Source organism: Leptonychotes weddellii, chromosome 7 (genome assembly GCF_054177405.1).
Source record: "Leptonychotes weddellii isolate Sample4059 chromosome 7, ASM5417740v2, whole genome shotgun sequence".
Lineage (NCBI taxonomy): Eukaryota > Metazoa > Chordata > Mammalia > Carnivora > Phocidae > Leptonychotes > Leptonychotes weddellii.
This window is the reverse complement of record NC_138375.1, coordinates 31326568-31348627: the sequence shown is the minus strand read 5'-3', so window position 1 is coordinate 31348627 and position 22060 is coordinate 31326568. Positions and strand designations below refer to the sequence as shown.

General features: G+C 41.6%; 1 protein-coding gene across 1 annotated transcript in view; it reads left to right on the top strand.

The window, feature by feature from the left end:
- Positions 1-18340, top strand: part of CCL28 (C-C motif chemokine ligand 28) — a 29937-nt gene extending 11597 nt beyond the window's left edge. The window contains exons 2-3 of the mRNA XM_081826080.1: positions 12410-12536; positions 17716-18340. Coding sequence (XP_081682206.1) covers positions 12410-12536; positions 17716-17908 — 320 coding nt within the window. The 3' untranslated portion in view covers positions 17909-18340. The remainder of the gene's footprint in view (positions 1-12409; positions 12537-17715) is intronic.
- Positions 18341-22060: the final 3720 nt, after the last annotated feature.

Genomic DNA, 22060 nt, shown 5'->3' with positions numbered 1-22060 from the left:
AACGAGGCGCCCCAAGATCCAAACTTTTAAACAGATACTTTGCACAGGAACCTCCTCTTCAAACACTATTAAGAAGAAGAATTAAAAAAAAAAGCCCTCACTGCAGATAATGCTATATAATTTTGTGATGTAAGGGAGGAAAAAACCCTTTTCCTTCTTCCCTTCTAGTTTCTCGACTGTGGCCCCTGTAACAAAAGACATTAAAAAGGGAAAAAGCATACAAATCTATGTAAGTTTTAGTTGACATGGGAGCCTTCATAAGGAAAGGAAGACCCAAAGGAGCAGTTTGAGTCAACGCTTATAAAGTTGGACTGAGTGGTAAATTGTGAAAAAGTAACAAGACAAAGGGACTTGGGCTAGGGCGGTTAATCATGAAAGTGACCGGGAAGATAAGGGTTAGTTTAACCGGGGTTGGTTTGTACAGATTTCTCTTCGCCTCAACTTGCCCTGGAGTGCAGTAACACCATCTCACTCCACCCAGAGGAGGGGTGAAGTGCCGCCCTCTGGTGATAAAAATGTCTTTCTTCCTCCAAGTGCAGGGAGGGCACCTTTTACTTAAGAGTTTATCTCCTGCTTTTAGGAAGTTAGAAAGCGGGGCGCCTGGGTGGCTCAGTCTTGGGCGTCTGCCTTCGCTCGTGTCATGATCTCAGGGTCCTGGGATCGAGCCCCACCTCGGGCTCCCTGCTCAGCGGGAAGCCTGCTTCTCCCTCTCCCACTCCCCCTGCTTGTGTTCCCTCTCTTGCTGTGTCTCTGTCAAATAAAATCTTAAAAAAGGAAAAAAGGAAAGGAAAGTTAGAATGCCCTTTTTGCATTGCTGTTTTTTTAAGTTAAGTTTTTAAACTTAAAATCAGTATGCCAGAGTGGCAATTTTTGGGGTGGAGTTTTCTGAATACCTTCAGTGAAAGTAAATTAGAAATTGTAGTTGAAATGGACAATTTCTTAGAAAACTAAGATACCAAGATTGACTGGAGAAGGTATAGAAAACCCAAAAAAGCATAACTATTAAAGAAATTAAATCAGAGTTGAACATATTTCCGTCAAATAGACACCAGGCCTGGATGGTTTCAGAGGTTTTACCAAGCACTGGAGGAACAGATAGTCCTCATCTTATTACAAACTCTTCAAATAATAGAATAACAGAGAAAGCTGCTCAATGCATTGTTGAGATTAATATAACCTTAACACCCAAAACATTCAAGATTCATATCAGAGGATGAAAGTATGGACTGATCTTGTTTATGAAAATAAATGCAAAAATTTAAATAAATAGCAGATCAAACTCAGAATCATATAAAAATTAATACCTTATGACCAAGTATGGTTTATCCCAGGAGGGCAGGGAAGAAAATAGATTAATCCATCATAGTAATTTAAAATCTTTGTATTGAGTTTACCATGGGCTAAGCACTGTTCTAGGCATCTAGCAAAGTAATGAATTAAAGGAAAAAAGCCTTGGGGTGCCTGGCTGGCTCAGTCTGTAGAGCATGTGACTCTTGTTCTTGGAGTTGTGAGTTCAAGCCCCACATTGGGTGTAGAGATTACTTTCAAAAATTTTTTTTAAATGAAGGAGAAAAAAAGAGGAAAAAAAAGAGAAAAAATGGAGAAAAGCCTTTCATTGCTATATAGGAATTAAGAAGGAAGAGATAAAAACATGTTTACCTAGAAAACCAAAGAATGTCAACTCCAAATGATTATACCTATAAAAAGCTCAGCAAAGTTGCTGGATACAAGATCAACATAAAACAATCCACAGCATTTCTACACATCAAAAATAACTAGAAAAAGTAATTTTTCCAAAAACCACAATAGCATAAAACCTATAAGGTACTTAGGAATATATCTAAGATAAGATATATAACAATATTTTATTATTTTCTTTATAAAGGTCTGGAAGGACATCAAAGAAACCCTGAATAACTAGAGAGATAATTCAACATTTATGGAGGGGAAAACAATATTTTTCAGATGTCCGGTCTCCCAAAATAATAAATAAATTCAGTGTAATTCCAACCAAAATTTCAAAGATTTTTGCAGAACTTAACAAGCAGATTCTAAAATTTATAGGAATGGTAAAGGGCCAAGAATAGTCAAGACAATTTTGAAGAACAAGTTGGGTAAGGGGACTTAATTGTGTTAGGTATTAGGTTTGATTAAAAAGTCATCTTAATTGAGACAGTATGAAACTGATGCAAAGATAGGTAAATAGAGCAACGAAACAAGAGAAAGCCCAGAAACAGCCCTATGTGTATGTGGGAACACGAAGACCTAAGGGGTGTCTACACATCAGTGAGACTGGGCAGTTCCACTGTGGAAAGGCAGCGATCTTGCCAACAGAAGATCCCTCTGTACTGATACAGACAAGAGAACACACTATATTACTGAGTGAGCATTAGCAGATTTACAAGCCTTTTGAAAGTGACTCTGAAGTTAGAACAGAATCGCACACATTTTATACAGGAAACAAGCAAGAATAACTTCTTATCTCCTCAAAAAACAGAGGTTTGCACCTTGTGGCAATCCCCGTACATCCTGTGAGAGACCCTGAGCTAATTCCAGAGGCACGTTTTTACACATCTAGAGGTTCTTTGGCAGTGACCTTAGATATATAGCTATAGTATAACAACTGGAGACTGGGTTTTAATACTTAGGGAAATTTGCCTCTGTTGCAAAAGTTAGGGTAAGAACTCAGACTCACTATGTCTCTAAGGAAACACTCTTTAAGAAAGAAGGGAAGGGGAAAATGATCTCTTTGTCTTTTATAAATGGAGAAAATAATTTTTATTTACCTCTATGGTTCTGAGATACTGGTTATCTTTATGCAAACAATTATGTTCCTGGCTCACAACATACATAAAATCTGGGTGTAAAAAGCAAAACTTTTTTTTTTAATTAGAAAATACGTACTGAACACTAATTATGTCCTGGACACCACGGATATGAAAATGGATAAAGCATCGTCCTTTCAATCAAGGAGTGTAGATTCTAGCAAAGGAAATAGATCTATAAACCAAAAAATGATGATGAACACCCTATAAAGAAGTAAACACTCTAAAAGAAGTATAGGGCGCCTGGGGGAAGCCTGTTGAGATTTGATGATGGGATCTGATGTCAGGTCCCAAGTCCTCAACTGGCCACCCTAAGCTACGTTTGCGGGGGAAATTGTCCAGAAGGCTGCTTTAGTTAAGGAAAGATTCACACTGGCTGGAACTTTAGCCTCAAGCCTGGTGGGCTGGCCTCTGTGGCTGAGAACTGGCAGGCTCAGTTGCTAAAAAGCAAAGCTTTTAAAACAAAATGTTATTTTTATGACCTCCAGCTAGATAAGGATTTGCTAAATATGATATAATAGTGAACTATAAAGAAAAACTTTAAACATAGTTAAAAGATAAGCTACCAAGTGGGAGAAAATAGTATCTAATAAAAAAGATTGGAACCCAAGATATTTTAGGAATTCCTTTAAATAAATAAGGGGAGGGAAACAAACTAAAAACCAAACAAAAAAACTGGTAAAATAGGATTCAGCAATTTAAAGAGGTAATTTAATAGCCAATCATTTCACTCATATGGAAATGGCAAATTTAGGCCACATTGCGATATCATTTCAATCCCACCAGACTGGCAAAATTTTTTTTTTTTTAAAGATTTTATTTATTTATTTGACAGAGAGAGACACAGCGAGAGAGGGAACACAAATAGGGGGAGTGGGAGAGGGAGAAGCAGGCTTCCCGCGGAGCAGGGAGCCCGATGCGGGGCTCTATCCCAGGACCCTGGGATCATGACCTGAGCCAAAGGCAGACGCTTAACCGACTGAGCCACCCAGGCGCCCCCAGACTGGCAAAATTTTAAAGTGACATTATGAAGTGTTGTGGAGAATGTACAGAAATGGAACTTTAGGGGCACCTGGGTGGCTCAGTCGTTAAGCGTCTGCCTTCGGCTCAGGTCATGATCCCAGGGTCTTGGGATCGAGCCCTGCATCGGGCTCTCTGCTCAGCGGGGAGTCTGCTTCTCCCTCTCCCACTCCCTCTGCTTGTCTCTCACTCCCCCTGCTTGTCTCCCACTCCCCCAGGGAGTTCCCTCTCTCGCTGTGTCTCTCTCTGTCACATAAATAAATAAAATCTTTAAAAAAAAAAAAAAAGAACAGAAATGGAACTTTAATCTACTACAGGTGGGAGTGTAAGTAGGTATAATCACTTTGAGAGCAATTTGCCAGTATCACAGGATAAGGTGCATATTTCCTCTCTGTAGCCTTCCGATTTTAGTCTATGTGCTGCCAAAGCAAGTATATCCTACAACCTAGTGATTCCATGCAGTCTGTTCTCTAGAGCAGTGGTTCTCCAAGAGTGTTCCAGAACTGGCAGAATCAGCATCACTTGGGGAGTTGTTAGATGTGCACATTTTCAGGCCTCATCCCAGATTTACTGAATCAGAAACCTAAAGTGGGGGAGAGATTGACAGCAATTGGGTTGAAAAAGCTCTCCAAATGATTCTGATGCACGTTTAATTTTGAGAACCACTGCCTTAGAGAACTTCTCATACAGCCCTGGGGGAGACATAGAAGACCAAGCAAAGCTTAGCTTAAGGTGCCAGACCTTCTGGTATCTGGATTCCAATCCCAGCCCCACCATTTCTTGGCCCCCCCTTTAAGCTGGAGAAAGTTATGTAACTTTTCTTTTTATTAGTGACCCATCTCTGAGATGGGGATAAATATAGTACCTTCGGCATGGAGTTGCTGTGAATGAAGTAATTCACATATGGCAGTGGATGGCCCAGAGTAAGCACTCAACAAATGTAGGCTCTTATTATCATTAGGGTATTTATTGCAGCCCTACTTGTTAACCCTAAAGTATTGAAAACATATTTCTTAAAAGTAAGACTGAAAGCAAGCATGGAAAAGGATTAAAATTGGTAAAATTTGGTTAGTGGATATATAGGTGTTGTATCATCCTTTGTACTTTTCTAGGTGTTATTTCGCAAGCAAAGAAGAATAGCAGAAGTGTTATTAGTATCCCTCCGCACTTAGATTTCTACATAAGATTGTTTAAGTAAATCATGATGTTTTCATTAGAAATGTTTCCATAGAGGTTACTGAACTTGTGTTTTTGGCAGAAGATACAAGGTGATGTGGTCCCAACACACTTTTCATATCTTCCTCTCATAACTTGCACTCATAATATCCTATAATCCCCACTAAATGTGCATAAATTCTGTCTTTTCCCACTTTTGTGCCTTTATACCCATTCTCATCCACTTTTACAGCCCTATTCAAACTCTCCATCTTTCAAGTTCCCAGCTCAAATGTCACCTCCTTGATAAAGATGTACGTGGATCTGTTATCTTTTCTGCCTCTGAATGTTCCAGATTTGAAAGATGATGCAGGGACGCCTGGGTGGCTCAGTCAATTAAGCATCCGATTCTTCATTTTGGCTCAGGTCATGATCTCAGGATTGTGAGATCGAGCCCTGCATCTTTCTCCGCGCTGAGCATGGAACCTGCTTAAGACTCTCTCTCTCCCTCTCCCTCTGCCCCCACCCACCTGGCTCATGCTCTCTCTCTCTAAAAAAAAAAAAAAAAAAGATGATTCAAACATCGACTTCAATTCACTGAATACACACATCAGATGCTACCCATGGAAACTGTATGGTCCAGGCTTCACTGACCGGTGAATTGGTGAATAGAAATTATGATGTTCTGAGTCCTGGCCTTCTTCCTTAGTCAGTCATTACAGGGTTTTCCCCAGGATCCGCAATACAAATATTCTTGATAATTCTCAAATTGCAGGTCATAGAGAAGGGTCTTTCCCTCTAGGAGTCTGGGAAAGGTGGTCTGAAGTGATGAAGGATAGCTGGAAGGCAGGCAGGCAGGCAGGTAGGGACAAGGGACCCCCACCCTAAGAGGAAACCACCCTGAAAAGGATTTTACATCACCCTGGAAGGAGCCTTCCACCCTTTCCCATGTGATAGACAGATGACAAAAACCTGATTGGATGGCAGGTGCATGGAGGGTTAATCAGATGAAAACAGCCCGCCAACAAGCCCATAAGGACCCCTAGACTTAGAAACTCCGGTGGCAACCCTCTCGGGTCTCCTTCCTCTTGGGGAGCTTTATACTATCGCTCAATAAACTTTACTATCGCTCAATAAACTGCTTTGCTGCCCACAGCTCTTCATCTGGTCTACCTCTTCGTTCTTTGAAGCGGCGTGACCAAGAACTGTGGGCAATGAAGGAGAAGGAAATCCTGTAACAATAGGTTCGAGAGGCTGACCTCTCACGTAATCAGTGCACCTACCTGCAGGTTTTTGTGCCTCTGCTGGGCAGCCGCTGTTGACCCACTGCCTACCCACCGGTGGGTCCCTTTTCCCCAGAGGAATGACCTTAGGACAGCACGGAAGTGCATCTACTGTTCTCATAAATCACCTCTCCAAAGAGATTCCCAGATGGAGCTGTTAGGCCAACACACTCTGGAGTGTCCTTTCCTTTCCTTTTTTTTTAAAGATTTTATTTATTTATTTGACAGAGACACAGCGAGAGAGGGAACACAAGCAGGGTGAGTGGGAGAGGGAGAAGCAGGCTTCCCGCTGAGCAGCGAGCCCGATGCGGGGCTCGATCCCAGGACCCTGGGATCATGACCTGAGCCGAAGGCAGACGCTTAACGACTGAGCCACCCAGGCGCCCCTGGAGTGTCCTTTCCAAAGCAAAGATGCATGTCTGGGGCAGTTAGGAAGGGGGGTGGGTGTGGAGCAGAAAAAGCCTCACAATAAACCGAAGATCATTGCTTGTTCACACCTCTGGGCCCTGCAGTTTTAGTAAGCCCACTCTGCAAGACTTCTTTTTTATTTGCAATAATTTTCTTCCCATATTTCCCTCGGGGAACCCCTACTCCATCAGACAGTCTGTGTCTGTGTAAACTCCAGCTTGGGAACAAAAGCAGGTTCTTTCCCGTGGGATTCCTTGCTTTATGCAGTGGTAGACCAGGGTGGTGTTTTGGGGAAGGCTTAGCTTTCTAATCTCATATCAGCTTGCTTTCCCAACCAAGTAACTGTATCAATTGGATTAAAACTATGTAAATGCGGGGCGCCTGGGTGGCTCAGTCGTTAGGCGTCTGCCTTCAGCTCAGGTCATGATCCCAGGGTCCTGGGATCGAGTCCCGCGTCGGGCTCCCTGCTCTGCGGGAAGCCTGCTTCTCCCTCTCCCGCTCCCCCTGCTTGTGTTCCTGCTCTTGCTATGTCTCTCTCTGTCAAAAAAATAAATAAAATCTTTAAAAACAAAAAAAAACAACAAAAAAAACCCTATGTAAATGCGGAAGAAATGTCACCTGATCCCTTTTCTCAACCTTATTGTCATCTCTAAATCTTTCCTATCTGGAAATTCTGGATCATCACTGAAATAGAGGGAGTTGCTGACCACTCTGAAATGGAAATATTCTGACAGGAGGCCGAATGAAAAAACCTGTAGGAGGCGCTGTTCCCCAGAATAATCTTAACATTGACCCAGTCTGAACTGCCCTGGTAACAGTTTTGGTTGCCTGACTTTTTGAGCACTCTTCAAAGGATTCCATCTCTCTTGGTTTTTTTATATTTCCAGCTGCCTCAGGAGGGCACCAGTCACTTCTGCCAACATGTAATAAATCTGGCCTGCCTCTTGCCTTTTGATAGTTAATCCAGTTTAGATTAAAGGATCTCCAGGTGTGTCCATCCTACCTTAACATAGGAGAAATATAATCCAGTTTACTAAGTGCATATCGGTCCTGGGTGCTTTTCTGGCTTAAAACTATTCCTTGAATTGATGTCACCACTCAGATCACTCAAATTCCTAATCACACAGGTTTGCCTATGATTCTTAATTCCCACGATGCTTCTGAAAGTCCATTTCATATTTTATAGCTGCTCGGGTCAAAACTAATAGCAGGGTTCTGAGTATTAGCTCTCTGAAGCTAGTAACTCTTCATCTTTCTACTCCCAGGGCTAGCATAGTGATTCACTATATAAGAACTTATAAGTATGTATATATATAGAGAGAGAGATCACTCTATAAGAATTCACCTGTAATTCTTACATAGTGAGATGATGAATGAATGGATGGCTACATGAATAAACCCAAAACTTTGGGATATCAAACTTGACTTGGAGAATAGGAAGCACAGCGTAGCTAAATAAGCAATTAGTTTTAAGAAATAAATTCATTAATAAATGTAAGGACAACCAATGTTCTGTTCTCCTATAGCACTTAAAAAATGGAAATATAATTCACATACCATAAAATTCAACATTTTAAAGTGTACAATTCAGTGGTTTTTAGTATATTCACAGATTTGTACAACCATCACTACTATCCAATTCCAACACGTTTCATTAACCCCAGAAGAGACCATGCACCTGCTAGCAGTCACTCCCCCTTCCCGCCTGCCCCCAACCCCTGGCTACAACTAATCTGCTTTCTGTCTCTGTGGATTTGCCTCTCCTGGACATTTCCTATAAATGGAATTGTATACTATGCGGCCTTTTGAATCTGGCTTCTTTCACTTGTAACCTCATTCCACTTTGACCATCAGTCTGTTAACATTTGTTTTGCTGTGTTGTGACTATTTGTTGACCTCCCTGCCTCCCACCGGACTATTAAGTATCACAAGGACAGAAACTATGCCTTGTTTATTTCAACATTTCTAATGCAGAGTTCAGGACCTGGCACAGAGCAGACACTCAGTAAATGTTTGCTTTTCCCATTCTGGTGAATCTGGTTGTTTGGTGCTTGGGTATTCCTCTCTGCACATATGCATAACATTGCATAACAATGCAATATGCATATATTATATGCATAACAAAATGAAAAGCCCCTTACTTGGTCTAGATTGAGAGGAAAGAGGCAGATCCTTGTGGCATGACATGGCTTGCACTGGGAAAGGTAAACATTTTCCTCATTTGGGCTGCTGCAGACTTGCTTGACAGGTAAATTAAAACAAGTGAGGCTAAGCAGGACCATTAATGCTCTGTATCATTTATGTGGATATATTTCAACTATATGAATTCAAATTAGTGGCTTAAAAGTTATTGAGGGGCATGTGGGATGCCAACCTTGTCTTCCCTACTTAGAGTTAATTTTTCTAATTTTCTGTGTTTCTATAGTAGGACTTGGTTCAGATTTCCATAACAGTGGAGGTTTAAAAAAATAGAAATATTGCATGCCTGTTGAAAACTGGCCCCCTCTCTAGAAGTAGTTTTTGCTTATAAATTTGGGCATATATATTTCCATAATTTTTCCTTTGTGTATGTGTCACATTCTTTTTATAAAAATGGGATCATTTACAGTTCTTGGACTGAAACTTGCTTCTCTCACTTAACAATAAATTATGGGCATTCATTTATCTTAGTGTATATATCCATATATACCTCATCCTTTATTCCATTTGGATGTACTATTACTTATTTAACTCTTGGTAGACATTTAGGTGGGCTCTAATGTTTTGCTATAGTGAACAGCTGTGCACCTGTCTTTAAGTCTTGTGGGAGTCTTTTGGAAGGACAGAATTCCAGAAGTACAATTGTAGTGGGCCAAGAGGATTGTATCCTAAGCATTTAGTTCCAAATGTGCCTCCTCTACTATAGCCCCTTGAGGACAGGGACATACTATTTTATTTATTCTTGTACCTCCTACTTACTGGTATTGTGCCTGGAACATTTTAACTGCTCAATAAATGTTGTTGAATAATTGAATGAGTAAGTGAATAAATGAGTAATAATGGAAAGTTTTGATGCTCAAAGAGTGGGACACATAAACATTTTTTTAAGTCACATAAACATTTTTTTTTTAAGATTTTATTTATTTACTTGACAGAGAGAGACACAGCGAGAGAGGGAACACAAGCAGGGGGACTGGGAGAGGGAGAAGCAGGCTTCCTGCAGAGCAGGGAGCCCGATGCGGGGCTCGATCCCAGGACTTTGGGATCATGACCTGAGGTGAAGGCAGATGCTTAACAACTGAGCCACCCAGGCACCCCTCACATAAACATTCTTAATTTCATAATCAGCTCCTTCTCTACTCCATTGTTGTGAGTGACCTGATGTTTCCATGTGGACAAAGCATGGATATAGAGATCTTCCCCTATCCTAAGGGCAGATACCTCTGTTGCTTAGAGCTGACACTGTGGAGGGATCTAAACATTTCTTTTAGCACCTAATTCAGTGGCTAACTTCTGTTATGAGGCTGACATCTGCAGCCACTATTGGCTGTAATTTCTGAAAAATACTTTTAAAATTTACTACCTGCTTGGTGGAATGGGAAGCGTAGGAGAATACTGTGTGCATGAGGCCCGTAGGGATCTGCAGATACACGTTTTAGTAGGGGATTGGATTTCCTTTCATATTTGTGTTGCCCTCCTTACATCAGGGGAACATAAGCTCCTCCTAGCTTGACCTCCTTCTCTAGTCACTCCCCACCTTAATGCATCTTGCTTATCATTGCAAGATGGATTTTCCTAAAATCCTTCTCCTTTCCCAAATCTCTAATGGTCCCCATTTCATAAAAACTAACCCTCCTTAGATTCACATTCAGGGCCTCAGTAGTGTGATCTCAGTCTATCTTTTGAACCAAATCTCCCATCGCTCACCTTCCTAACTACCCAGTTCAGATGAAGTGGTTGATTTTTCTCCAGACCCTCAATGCATCTTGGGCTTTTCTGTCTCAGAATTCTTGACCATGCACTTCCTTTAGTATTGACAAGTTGTCTTCGTTTTTCTCCAGCCGTCCAAATCCTTAAAGATTCATCCGAGTCCTTCCCTGGTAGGAAACGCAAACCTGCTCCAGGGGCCCCTGTGGTCCTTCTCTTCTAAACTCTGTGGGACACTCTGTCCACCTCACTTCTTTCATCTCTTCACTGGTTTTGTGTCTTTGTCTGTACTTAATGTTTTATCTTCCCCAAATACAATGTAAGTTCTGGAAGGGAGAGACATGTCTTGTCCCAGGTCTGCAATCACAAAGCCCTTAGTAAGTTTCTGCCCCTTGCTTGGGTGGATTGGCATTCTGTTTCTCTGGAATCTAAAAAGAGAGCCAGGCATGATGTAATGAGCACTGGGTGTTATATGCAACTGATGAATCACTGAACTCTACCTCTGAAACTAATAATATACTATATGTTAATTAATTGAATTTAAATAAAATAAAATAAAAAAAGAAGAGAGCCAGGCCATTATTTGTTTGTTGTTTTTGTTTTTTAAATGCCAGTATAATTAACAGACAATGTTATATTAGTTTCAGGTGTACAATATAGTGATTCAACACTTCCTTGCATCACCCGGTGCTCATCGCAAGTGCCCTCCTTCATCCCCATCACCTATTTTACCCAGCCCCACACCCATCTCCCCTCTGGTAACCATCAGTTTGTTCTCTATAGTCAAGAGTCTGTTTCTTGGCTTGCCTCTCTCTCTCTTCCTTCCTTCTTTTCTTTCCTTTCTTCCCTCCTTTCTCCTTCCTTCCTTTTTTTTACCTTTGCTTCTTTGTTTTGTTTCTTAAATTCCACATATGAGTGAAATCATGTGGTATTTCTCTTTCTCTGACCGACTTATTTCACTTAGCATTATACTCTCCGGCTCTATCCATGTTGTTGCAAATGGCAATATTTCATTCTTTTTGATGGCTGAATAATGTTCCAACACACACACACACACACACACACACACACTCTCTCTCTCTCTCTCTCTCTCTTTCTCTCTCTCTCTCCATCTTCTTTATCCATTCATCTATTGATGGATACTTGGGCTGCTTCCATAATTTGGCTATTGTAAATAATGCTGCTATAAACACAGGGTTACATGTATCTCTTTGAATTAGTGTTTTTGTATTTTTTGGGTAAATACCCAGTAGTGTGATTACTGGATTGTAAGGTAGTTGTATTTTTTACTTTTTGAGGAACCTCCATACTGTTTTCCAGAGTGACTGCACCAGTTTGCATTCCCACCAACAGTGCACGAAGATTCCTTTTTCTCCACATCCTCAGCGACACTTGTTGTTTCTTGTGGTGTTGATTTTAGCCATTCTGACAGGTGTGAGGTGATATCTCATTGTGGTTTTGATTTGCATTTCCCTGATGATCAGTGCTTTTGAGCATCTCTTCATGTGTCTGTTGGCCATCTGTGTGTCTTCTTTGGAGAAATGTCTGTTACTGTCTTCTGCCCATTTTTTATTTGGATTATTGGGGTTTTTTTTTTAAAGATTTTATTTATTTATTTGAGAGAGAGTGAGAGAGAGCCCAAGAGGGGGTAGGGTCAGAGGGAGAAGCAGACTCCCTACTGAGCAGGGAGCCCGACGTGGGACTCAATCCCGGGACTCTGGGATCATGACCTGAGCCGAAGGCAGTCGCCCAACCAACTGAGCCACCCAGGTACCCTGCAAGATGTAACATTTTCTTTCTTTCTTCTTTCAGCCATACTTCCCATTGCCTCCAGCTGTTGCACTGAGGTTTCTCATCATGTCTCCCGAAGGCTTCTGGAGAGAGTGAATCTGTGCCGCATCCAGAGAGCCGACGGGGACTGTGACTTGGCTGCTGTCATGTGAGCACTCTTCCGCAGGGAGGGTCTAAACCTGTCCGGGGATCCTTTCTCAGCCCGTGCGCAGAAGGCTGCGCAGACGTTGCCTGCTGTGCGGCATACAAGGAATCATTCAAACAAGGGAGGGGAGACTAAATATTCCACCTTCTTTCTGGCCCCAGGCTCCCCAGAGTGAGCACACGGTGTCTCAGAAGGGGCATGTCCAGAGCCCCACATTTGCCTCCGCTGCCCCCGCTGTGGTGTGGGATTCAGGATAAACACCTTCAGTCACTGGACAGTGTGTATGACTTTCCCAAGCAACACCAGGGACCTTCTGAGTGAGAAAACAAAACAAAAATGAAAACAGAAGGTGTCTCTGTTCTATTTTCTGGCTTTACCTGTAGCTTTTTCCAGGCAAATTTATGGGTTGCTGTCATTTTTTACTCTCTGAATGCATCAAGAGTGTATACAAGGTTCAAGGAGAAGTAGAGAGATGTCTGTACCTGTCACATGCAATCAAGCACAAATGCCCATCTTTGCTCTTGATTCTGGGCTGTTGGCTCATGGTGAACCCTTTTCAAACTTACCTCTGGCTCAGTTATTAAACACTTTAGATTTCTGGAACGGCTGGGTGGCTCAGTCGTTGAGTGTCTGCCTTCAGCTCAGGTCATGATCCCGGGGTCCTGGGATCGAGCCCCGCGTCGGGCTCCCCGCTCAACGGGGAGTCTGCTTCTCCCTCTGCCCCTTCCCCAGCTCATGCTTTCTCTCAAATAAATAAATAAAATCTTAAAAAAAAAAAACCTTTAGATTTCTGTGTTCTTCATATCCCCATAGAGACTTTAAAATCTGAAATGCATTGGAATGTAGCAAATCTGGATTCTGACAACAATACTGTGAGAAAGGCATAAATTATCTCCATGTCACGCAAGATAAAGCTGTGCCTGAGGAGTATATAGTTAACTTGGTGACATACAGCTAGAGAATTGCAGAGGTGGGCTAGGAACCAGGTCTTGTCGTTCAGAACACCATATACTTCAAAGATCTCTCAAAAGTGATGGTGGGACCCACCATAAAATGCTCTCCCCAAACTTCATTTTATCTGGCACCTTCAAATCATAAGGACAGTGTATTAGGCATCTCTCTGGTGTGCTGGTTTTAACACCACTTATGGCTACAGGGGATGCTAGTGAGCCATTTGGTATCCCCTTCTTGGGGCTACAAATAAACCTACTGCTTATGCCTGAGTTCCTGAGTCACTGAGAAGCCTCTTTATTTATTCAATGAATTCAGCAAGTAGTTATTGATTAACGTTTCTGTACCAAGCACCATTCTATCTCATCTTGTGCTGGGAATGCAGCAGCAACCAAATGGACTCTGCCCTCCTAGAGTCTCCAGTGACTCTATTCAGCTGAGTCCTGCAGACCATTCTCTGAGATTTAAGGTCCATTTTTCCCCCTTTCGGAGGGATCCACCTATTACCCAACTTTGAGAAACACTGCTCCAAGACAAAATTCTTAGAAGTTCAGAGGAAGAGTTTGTAAGATGTCCACTGATAGATTTCCTTCAGGTCAGGGGGCAGTGAACTCCCTGAAATTAGTGGGTCTGAATGTATGAGCATTGTTTTCTGAGGAGAAGGTTCACAGATTTTATAAGATCCACAAAAAGATCGTAGATATGATATAGTTTAAAAATCACAATTGGGAGGGGAGCACCTGGGTGAATCAGTCAGTTAAATGTCTAACTCTGGATTTTGGCTCAGGTTATGATCTCAGGGTCGTGAGATCAAGCCCCACATCAACATGGAGCTTACTTGAGATTCTCTCTCCCTCTCTCTCTGCTCCCCCAACCCCCACCCGCGCTCTTTTTCTTAAAAAAAAAAAAATCACACTTGGGGTTAGATGTACAGAGGAAGATAATTCTGGCTCAAACTTTTAATGAGCATGAGTGTCTATGTGGCAGGAGGGTAAGGATTGAGGACTCTGCTTCTCCTCAGTTCCTGTTACCACACTGGATCCATTGGCTTAGGTGGTTTACACTGGAAACCAGTGGTTCCTATAGCAATCCAGGGAGCACTTACTAATGAGGTACTTTCTGAGGGTTGCTTCAAGTTCCCAATTTCTTTGAGAAACTCTCTTACTACATGGCCGAGATTCTAACAGTCTTTTATTTAATCTTAATAAATTAGTGTTGGTAATAGCTGGAGAGTGAAAATCCATAGGCAGTTCATGGATAGACAGTACTCTGGAGAATTGGAAACATCTCGATGTTTGTGTCAGGTCTACCAACCTATCTTCCTGGCTACTCTCAGAAACACCAACACAACACTTCTGGCACACGTCTCCCTGGCACACGTCACCTCAGACCATAGGAGGCTTTGAACTTGTAAGGGATCCCATGGGACTCCCAGGAAGGCATGGGGAAAGAAGGAGAGGAAGTTTCTCTCTGTATGCAAGAGTAAGAACAGATCCTGGGAATTAGCAGAGGATGCCATTGGTAACAGGATTTTCAGGGAAAAAGGTATAGGAAGAGAAATGATATAAGTTCTCATTTTGATAAGGGAAAATATTTTAAAAAACATGACTTTTCATTTTAAAAAGCACTTAATTTTAATTAAAGGGAAACCATGAAGTCAATCACTTGGATCTAAAAATGATTTATTCAAGTACAGATTTTTAGATACAGAAAACATTGCAAGTGTTGGAAATATGACTCCCCAAAAGCATGTATTATTAACCACAACTAACAGATATAAATGAGCTTATAGTGAGCTCACTAGATTTCTTTCCTTTTCCTTTTCTGCCTAGAACAGATCCTTTGTTTCACACCCTATAGATGATCATTGTAATTTTTGTTCTCTGAGAGGGGAGTTTGCTTGTTTAAACCCTTCTACAGCGACTTCATTAAAGAGCTTCTGGTTATTTCTTAACATAAACACAGTGCAGAGTTGTTTATCTTGGGCAGAGGGCTGAGGTTTTTGAAGCACACAGATATCTGTTGGGAAGAAAACTTGGAGTTATTAAATAAAGTTATCTGGGCAGCTTGAGCATTTTTTGAAAAGTGATTGTTGAGGGGCTGCTCTGCTTAGGGGAAGGGGTAAAGAAATCAGGTTCAGGGGACAGGTTTGATCTCTGTGGTAGGGCCACCCCTGTAGGTCCCTGGGACCGTCTCTAGCTACTCTCTTTTGGGCAAAAGAATCAGGGGATCAGCCTTATGGTTTCTCAGAGCCCAAACTCTCCACCAAGAAACACACAACAGGCTGGGTCAGCGCCCAGCAGAATACTGTGGAGTCGGGGGCGGTGGGGAGTGTGGGATAGGCCACCTCCTGGTCCAACATTACCTCATCTCTTTTTATCCTGATGATGGAGTACACGGGGGATACAAGTACAAGTTTAAGCAGGCTTTACACTTTAAGATTTGAAAACATCCTAGCATCTTGGATTTGGGAGCTGTGTTCTGCTAGCTGCTTTTCCCCCTTGTATTACCTTGAGAGCTTGAGGCCCCACGGGGCAGGCCTTTGCAAAGGGTGCTGCACGGTACCTGTTGCCCGTTTTCTTATGGCTCTCCCCCCCCCCCCATGGCCCTCTGTCCGCGCTGCCCCCATCCAGGGCTCACCTTCAGCTTCAGGGCCCGTGCCCCTCCCTGAAGCTCCTCATTCCTCACAGACTGAGGGAGTCAAGCGCTAGTTCCCTCCTGTGAACCCTGTGGGCTTAACTGGAGGTCAGTGGAGTCTTTCTCCACTGGATGTCTGCTCAGGTTCTTGCTGGCACCACAGGGAAAGGAAGCGTTTTGGTCCTTTGGGAAGGATAGGAGTTTCAACTCTTTTTTTTCTTCCCCACTGAGCACTACCGCCAGGTTCTCTCCTCTAGCAGCCAAAGGCAAACCAACTGGCCGCAGGAGGGGGACCTTTCCTGTGGAAGACCTCTCAGTGTGAGACACTTAGCGAATGTATTGTCCTCCTATCAAGAAGCCTCACTTCTTTCAAATTAATATTCCCACATGCTGGCTTTATTTTGCTTAAGCTCATTGAGGCCTTTCGCAGCTTTTCCCCTCATTTCAAGAGTCCCCATATTAGCGGATGAGTCCTCTCGGGTCATCTGGAGAAATGGCAACCTACCCTCTATCCCTCGGGGTTCCCCCCCATGCAGTAACAGGGGCAGGGGTTCCTTGTATCCAGACACAGAATGTTGTCTATGTAGAGCCAGCAGGATCTGTGACATTTAGTAAGAGCTGGATGGCACCTGGGGGCAAATTAAAAGTCACAGTATCTTTTGTAACAAGAAATTCTTCCAGTTCCTAGAAATTGTGAATGCTACTTTGTGGTTGTCTCACCCCAAGGTAAAAATTTAAAACATGAAAACACTTGAGAAGGGGTATGAATCTATAATATATTAAAATCTTATCAAACACCTAGAACATTTTAGTTGATTGTTTCGTTTAAAACAAAACCAGACTGTTTTTATTTTGAACAATTTTCACTTCATATCTATAACTAATTACTGAATTCCTACTGTGAACAAGGCCCTTTTTCAAGACAATTCCAGGCTGTTCCTCCTTCAAGAAGCATCACACCCCAGAACAAGGAGAAGGTTTAAAACAAAAAGTCATATAAAAACAGCATAAGCTAAGTCCTAGAGGAGAGATAATACTGAGAGACCCAAAGGGAAAACAGGGCATTTAGCTGAGAGAATCTAGAAAAACTGCACAGAGATGTTTGAGGTGGGCCATGAGGTGTGAGTTGATTTTGTTGGGTGAAGCTCTGGGTCAGGAAGACCATTGTTTTCCCTTGTTTCCCTCCTTCCCCTCATCCTTGCCCTCCTCCTCCTCCTTTTTTTTTTTTTTTTAAATTTTATTTATTTATTTGACAGAAAAAGAGAGGGAAAGGACAAGTAGGCAGAGCGAGAGGGAGAAGGAGGCTCCCTGCTGAGCAAGGAGGCTGATGCAGGGCTCGATCCCAGGACCCTGGGATCATGACCTGAGCTGAAGGTAGACGCTTAACCGACTGAGCCACCCAGGTGCCCCTCTTCCTCCTCCTTTTAACGCTGCCATCTGAGGAACCGCGGGCCACAGGATAGTGAGGATTCAGCCATGGGCTCCACGGCTTTAGGATCCAGTCTTGTATCTCAAAGTGGGAACTGCCTCTGAGTCACTAAGTTTTTACTCCGACTTTCCATCAGTGACTTTGTTTATCTTCCCTCCTTGGCAGCCTTCACGTCAGGCGCAGAAGAATCTGTGTCAGCCCGCACAGTCATGTTATTAAGCAGTGGATGAAAGAACAAACAGCCAAGAAAGACGCTAAGGGCAACTTCTGCCACAAGAAGAAACATGCCGGTCAGAGGAAAAGTAAAGGGGCACATCAGGGGAAACCAGAAATCCACAGCCATGAAAGTTCTTATTAAAGTGTTTGCAAACGAACCTACACAGACAGTTCCTCAACTGGACTTGGCCATGGTTGCTTATAAATTTATCTCGTGAATGTTCCTTATTGGGAGTCAACAGGGCAAAACAAACTATACGTCTTAAAGGAAAAATTATACAGGATACAAATGTAGCCAATAATATACTCATCTGAAAATGAAATGAAAAGATAGTACTTCTCTTTATATCCTATTTTAAGAGCAGCATACAGATCTAATTTCTCCCAACTTTTATTATGAAGGTTTGCAAACCTACAGAGAAGTTGAAAGATTGGCACAATGAACACTTGTATACCTTTCACGTAGATTAATAATTGTTAATATTTTGCCACATTTGTTTTCTCTCTCTTCTCTCTTTGCATGCACGTGTGTATAAAACATTTTATATATAAATACATATTTTTTTTTGCTAAACCGTTTGATAGTAAGTTGCAAATGTCGTGATACTTCTAACTTTTTTTTAGTGTTACAACTTGACATCCCCAAGAATAAAGACCTTTTGTATATAATCACACTATCAGCTTTATACCTAAATATATATACCTAATATATATTAGGTATTTTTATTTTGAACAATTTTTACTTCATATCTATAACTAATTACTGAATTCCTACTGTGAACAAGGCCCTTTTTCAAGACAATTCCAGACTGTTCCTCCTTCAAGAAGCATCACACCCCAGAACAAGGAGAAGGTTTAAAACAAAAAGTCATACAAAAACAGCATACCTAATATATATTAGGTATATATATTAGGAATATATATATATTTAATTTTTAAATTAAATTAAATTTTAATTTAATTTTTCCCCAACTATTTCCAGAGTATAATTTTTGTATAGTTTTTTTAATCAATCAAGGTTCACATATTGCAATTAATTCTTATATTTCTTTAATAACTTTTACTCTAAGAAAGTCCCCCCTGCTTTTTTTCTTTTTGCTTTCTTTCCATGGCTCAAACTTTTTAAAAGAGAGTCTAGGGCAGAATCTGTTCCACATTCTGGGTTTCCCTGTTTCCTCATGACCACGTTCAGGTTTAACAGTTTCAGTAAGAATGCTTTCTGTGTGAATTTGTGTATTTCTTATTGCATTATTTAGAGTTTGTAAACATTGGAGTTCATTTTCTACATAGAAAAGTTTTAGCTGCATATCATTTTAATATCACATCTAGTTTGAGTAACTACCATTGTTGGATTGATAAACCCTGATGCTGAAAAAAAAAAAAGTCTGCTTTGCTCAGAGAGCCATCTGGCTCCCACAGTGAGTTCTTAGTGCACTAGGGAAGGATCCAGAGTTGGATGCCATGTGGGATTATCTTACACTCTCCTAACAAGGAGCCTACATCTCTTAACTCCTGGCCCATCTTTCCCACACCTTGTTGGTGGATCCTGTTGCATGGCTTGTCTTTTGGCCTCCTTGTGTGTCCACAGAAGCTTCCAGATGCAGAGTAAGACGTAGTTTTCACAAACAGCCGTCAGATGGCAGGAACACGGTGTCCATCTTGCCAGGTGTCAGGTGTCCTGTGGCCAGTTCCAAGCAGCGGTATTGCCAGGCTGACTTGGAGGTGGTCATGGGTCGCATGGAAGTGCTGAGCCCCATGTAGGTTAAAATGTCATCAAATGGGCTTTGTCCAATTCCCCTCATCGACACTAATTTAGCATGTGATTTGTTTATTCTCACCAACAATTCTGCGAGCTCTGTACTGATATTTCTACTTTATGGATGAGGAAATTTGAAGCTCATAGAGGTAAAATGACTTGTCCATGCTCCCACAGGAAGTGGCAGAGACAAGCTTTGTATCCAGATCCCCAGACCCTCCCCAGTCCAGCAGCCCCAGCAGTGGGCCCTAAAAGGTGTGCAGGCGGAGGTGGGGCAGAGGGAGACGAAATCAGATCAAAATCTGTGCACCTGGTGCTTCACAAAGGGCTAGGGGGAGCTGGCCGACAGTTCTACTGGGAAGTCTAGTACTGAAACCTGCAGCTCCGGGCATCGTGGGTGCTGAGAGTGGCAACAAGCACCTTCACAGAGTAAAAGAGCCCCAATCTGACTTTATGCAATTTCACACCCCTAGGCAGTGGAGGAAATTGCACAGTATTTGTAACCTTTGTTCTGCAAAATCTCCCTCACCACGTTTTTCTTTTCAATGGAAAGACAGATTTTGTAAAAAAAAAATAGGGCATTCTTCCACTTAAACCCATCATGCTTTTTAATATGATAATTCAGGCGAACCTAAGGAAAATGGTTCCTAAATGTCTTACCTGTTCAGGCTGCTAGAAGAACATGCCAGAGGCTGGGGAGCTAGTAAACAACAAACATTTTTTTCTCATGTTTCTGGAGGCATTGGCAGATTGGGTGTCTGGTGAAAGCCCTCTTGTGGGGTTGCAGACTTTTACTGACTTCTCCCTGTGTCCTTACAAGGTGGAAAGGACTCAGGGGGGGCTCTCTGGAACTTCTTTTATCAGACACGAATCCCATTCCTGAGGGTTCCAGCCTCACGACTTCCCAAAGGCCACACTTACTAATATCATCCACCTCGGGGGTTGAGATTTCAACACATGGGTTTTAGCGAGGCACAAACATTCAGACTAGAGCACTAAATAGTCCTTCTTAATCTTGTAGTAATATCATCCAGGGTCATCAAATGACAGGTTTCAAATGCTGGAGAAAGCAGCATTAAATAAAATAATAATAATAAAGTAATGGGAGAGTAACTTGAAAACAAATCACAAGTTTCTAAATGAATCCTAATAATCAACATTACTGAAAAGTTAAGATAAAATAAAAACATTGGTTAAGAGGTAAAATTTCCAGTTATAAAATAAAAAAGTTATGGAGTTGGAAGTACAGCATAGGAAACATAGTCAAGAAAAAATTTTTAAAAATTGGTCTCTAAGACTCTCAACTGAGAACTTAAATTATTTTAAATTTTGTCTCTTTTTCCAGGGCAGATCCATAATTCTACACAATTTGGGGGCAGCCATAATGACAGTAGGTTTCTATGCTATATTTTTAAAATGCGATTTTACTGCAGTGTAAGTGAAACTTTGTATGAGGATCTTGTGCCTGGGCAAGCAGCTTCTTAAAGAAATTCTATTTTATAGGCTGTCACATTTACTAAAACATTATTGTGTCATCAATACTGTTACTTTTCCTATACAAATAGATCATCTGGGTTAACCCCCTCAGTTTTTTTAAGGTTATATTTTTATAAAGTAACAAGTGAGTAGTAAAAAAAAAAATCAAAAGTACAGCAGAATTTATCATTTAAAAACATTTTCTCACTGTATCCTCCCTATTCCCAGACCTACTTCTTGGATACAACCTTTTAAAATCTCTTTAAAAGTTTTAGTTCTGGTGTTACAAGGGAAGAGAAGTTTTCCTTGATCCTCTTAGGGTCCCTAAATGGGTCTGAAAATTAAGCTGACAAAGGCATTAACAGAAGAAAAACATATACATTTATTTAATAAGTTTTCATCTCGTATCTGAGGGTGTTATGACCTGTTTCAAGGAGAAAGATGGGGAGAAGGTCAGAGTGACCTTCTTGCTTGTCCCGTTTTCTTGAAGTCCTTCAGCTTAAAATATTCAATATGTCAACATGCCATATTTGGGGGTAACCCATCAGTGGGTACTTCCATCATTTTAAATGAAATGCTGAAAGTATTTTTTATCAATTTTAGGCAATGTCTACTGTCTTCTTACTACTCCCAACTTCCCTTCCCTTCTCCCTCCCCATCTTGAGTTTTATTATTATTCTTTTTCTTTATCTTTGTAACTGAATAATATACCCACCATATACCATCCATTAACCTATGGATTCTAGAATTTAAGTTTCCTCTGTATGTAAGATGTAGATAATACTCCAGATCCTTTTCCTTCTGTCTTTTTTTATCTTCCGTCTGTGTCACATCTGCAGTACTTTTACATTTACGTGGCTGAGGGTGATAATGATAATTCTGTAAAGGAAGAGGAGGAGGTGTAGGGAGGGGAGTGGGAGGGGGAGGAGGAGGAGGAGGAGAATGTTCCTTCACGCTTTCTTTAAGGTGGGGTTTCTCAACCCTGACGCTACTGACATCTTGGGTTGGATATTTATTTTGGGGACTCTCTTATCCATTATAGGTGGATTAGCTGTTCTCCAG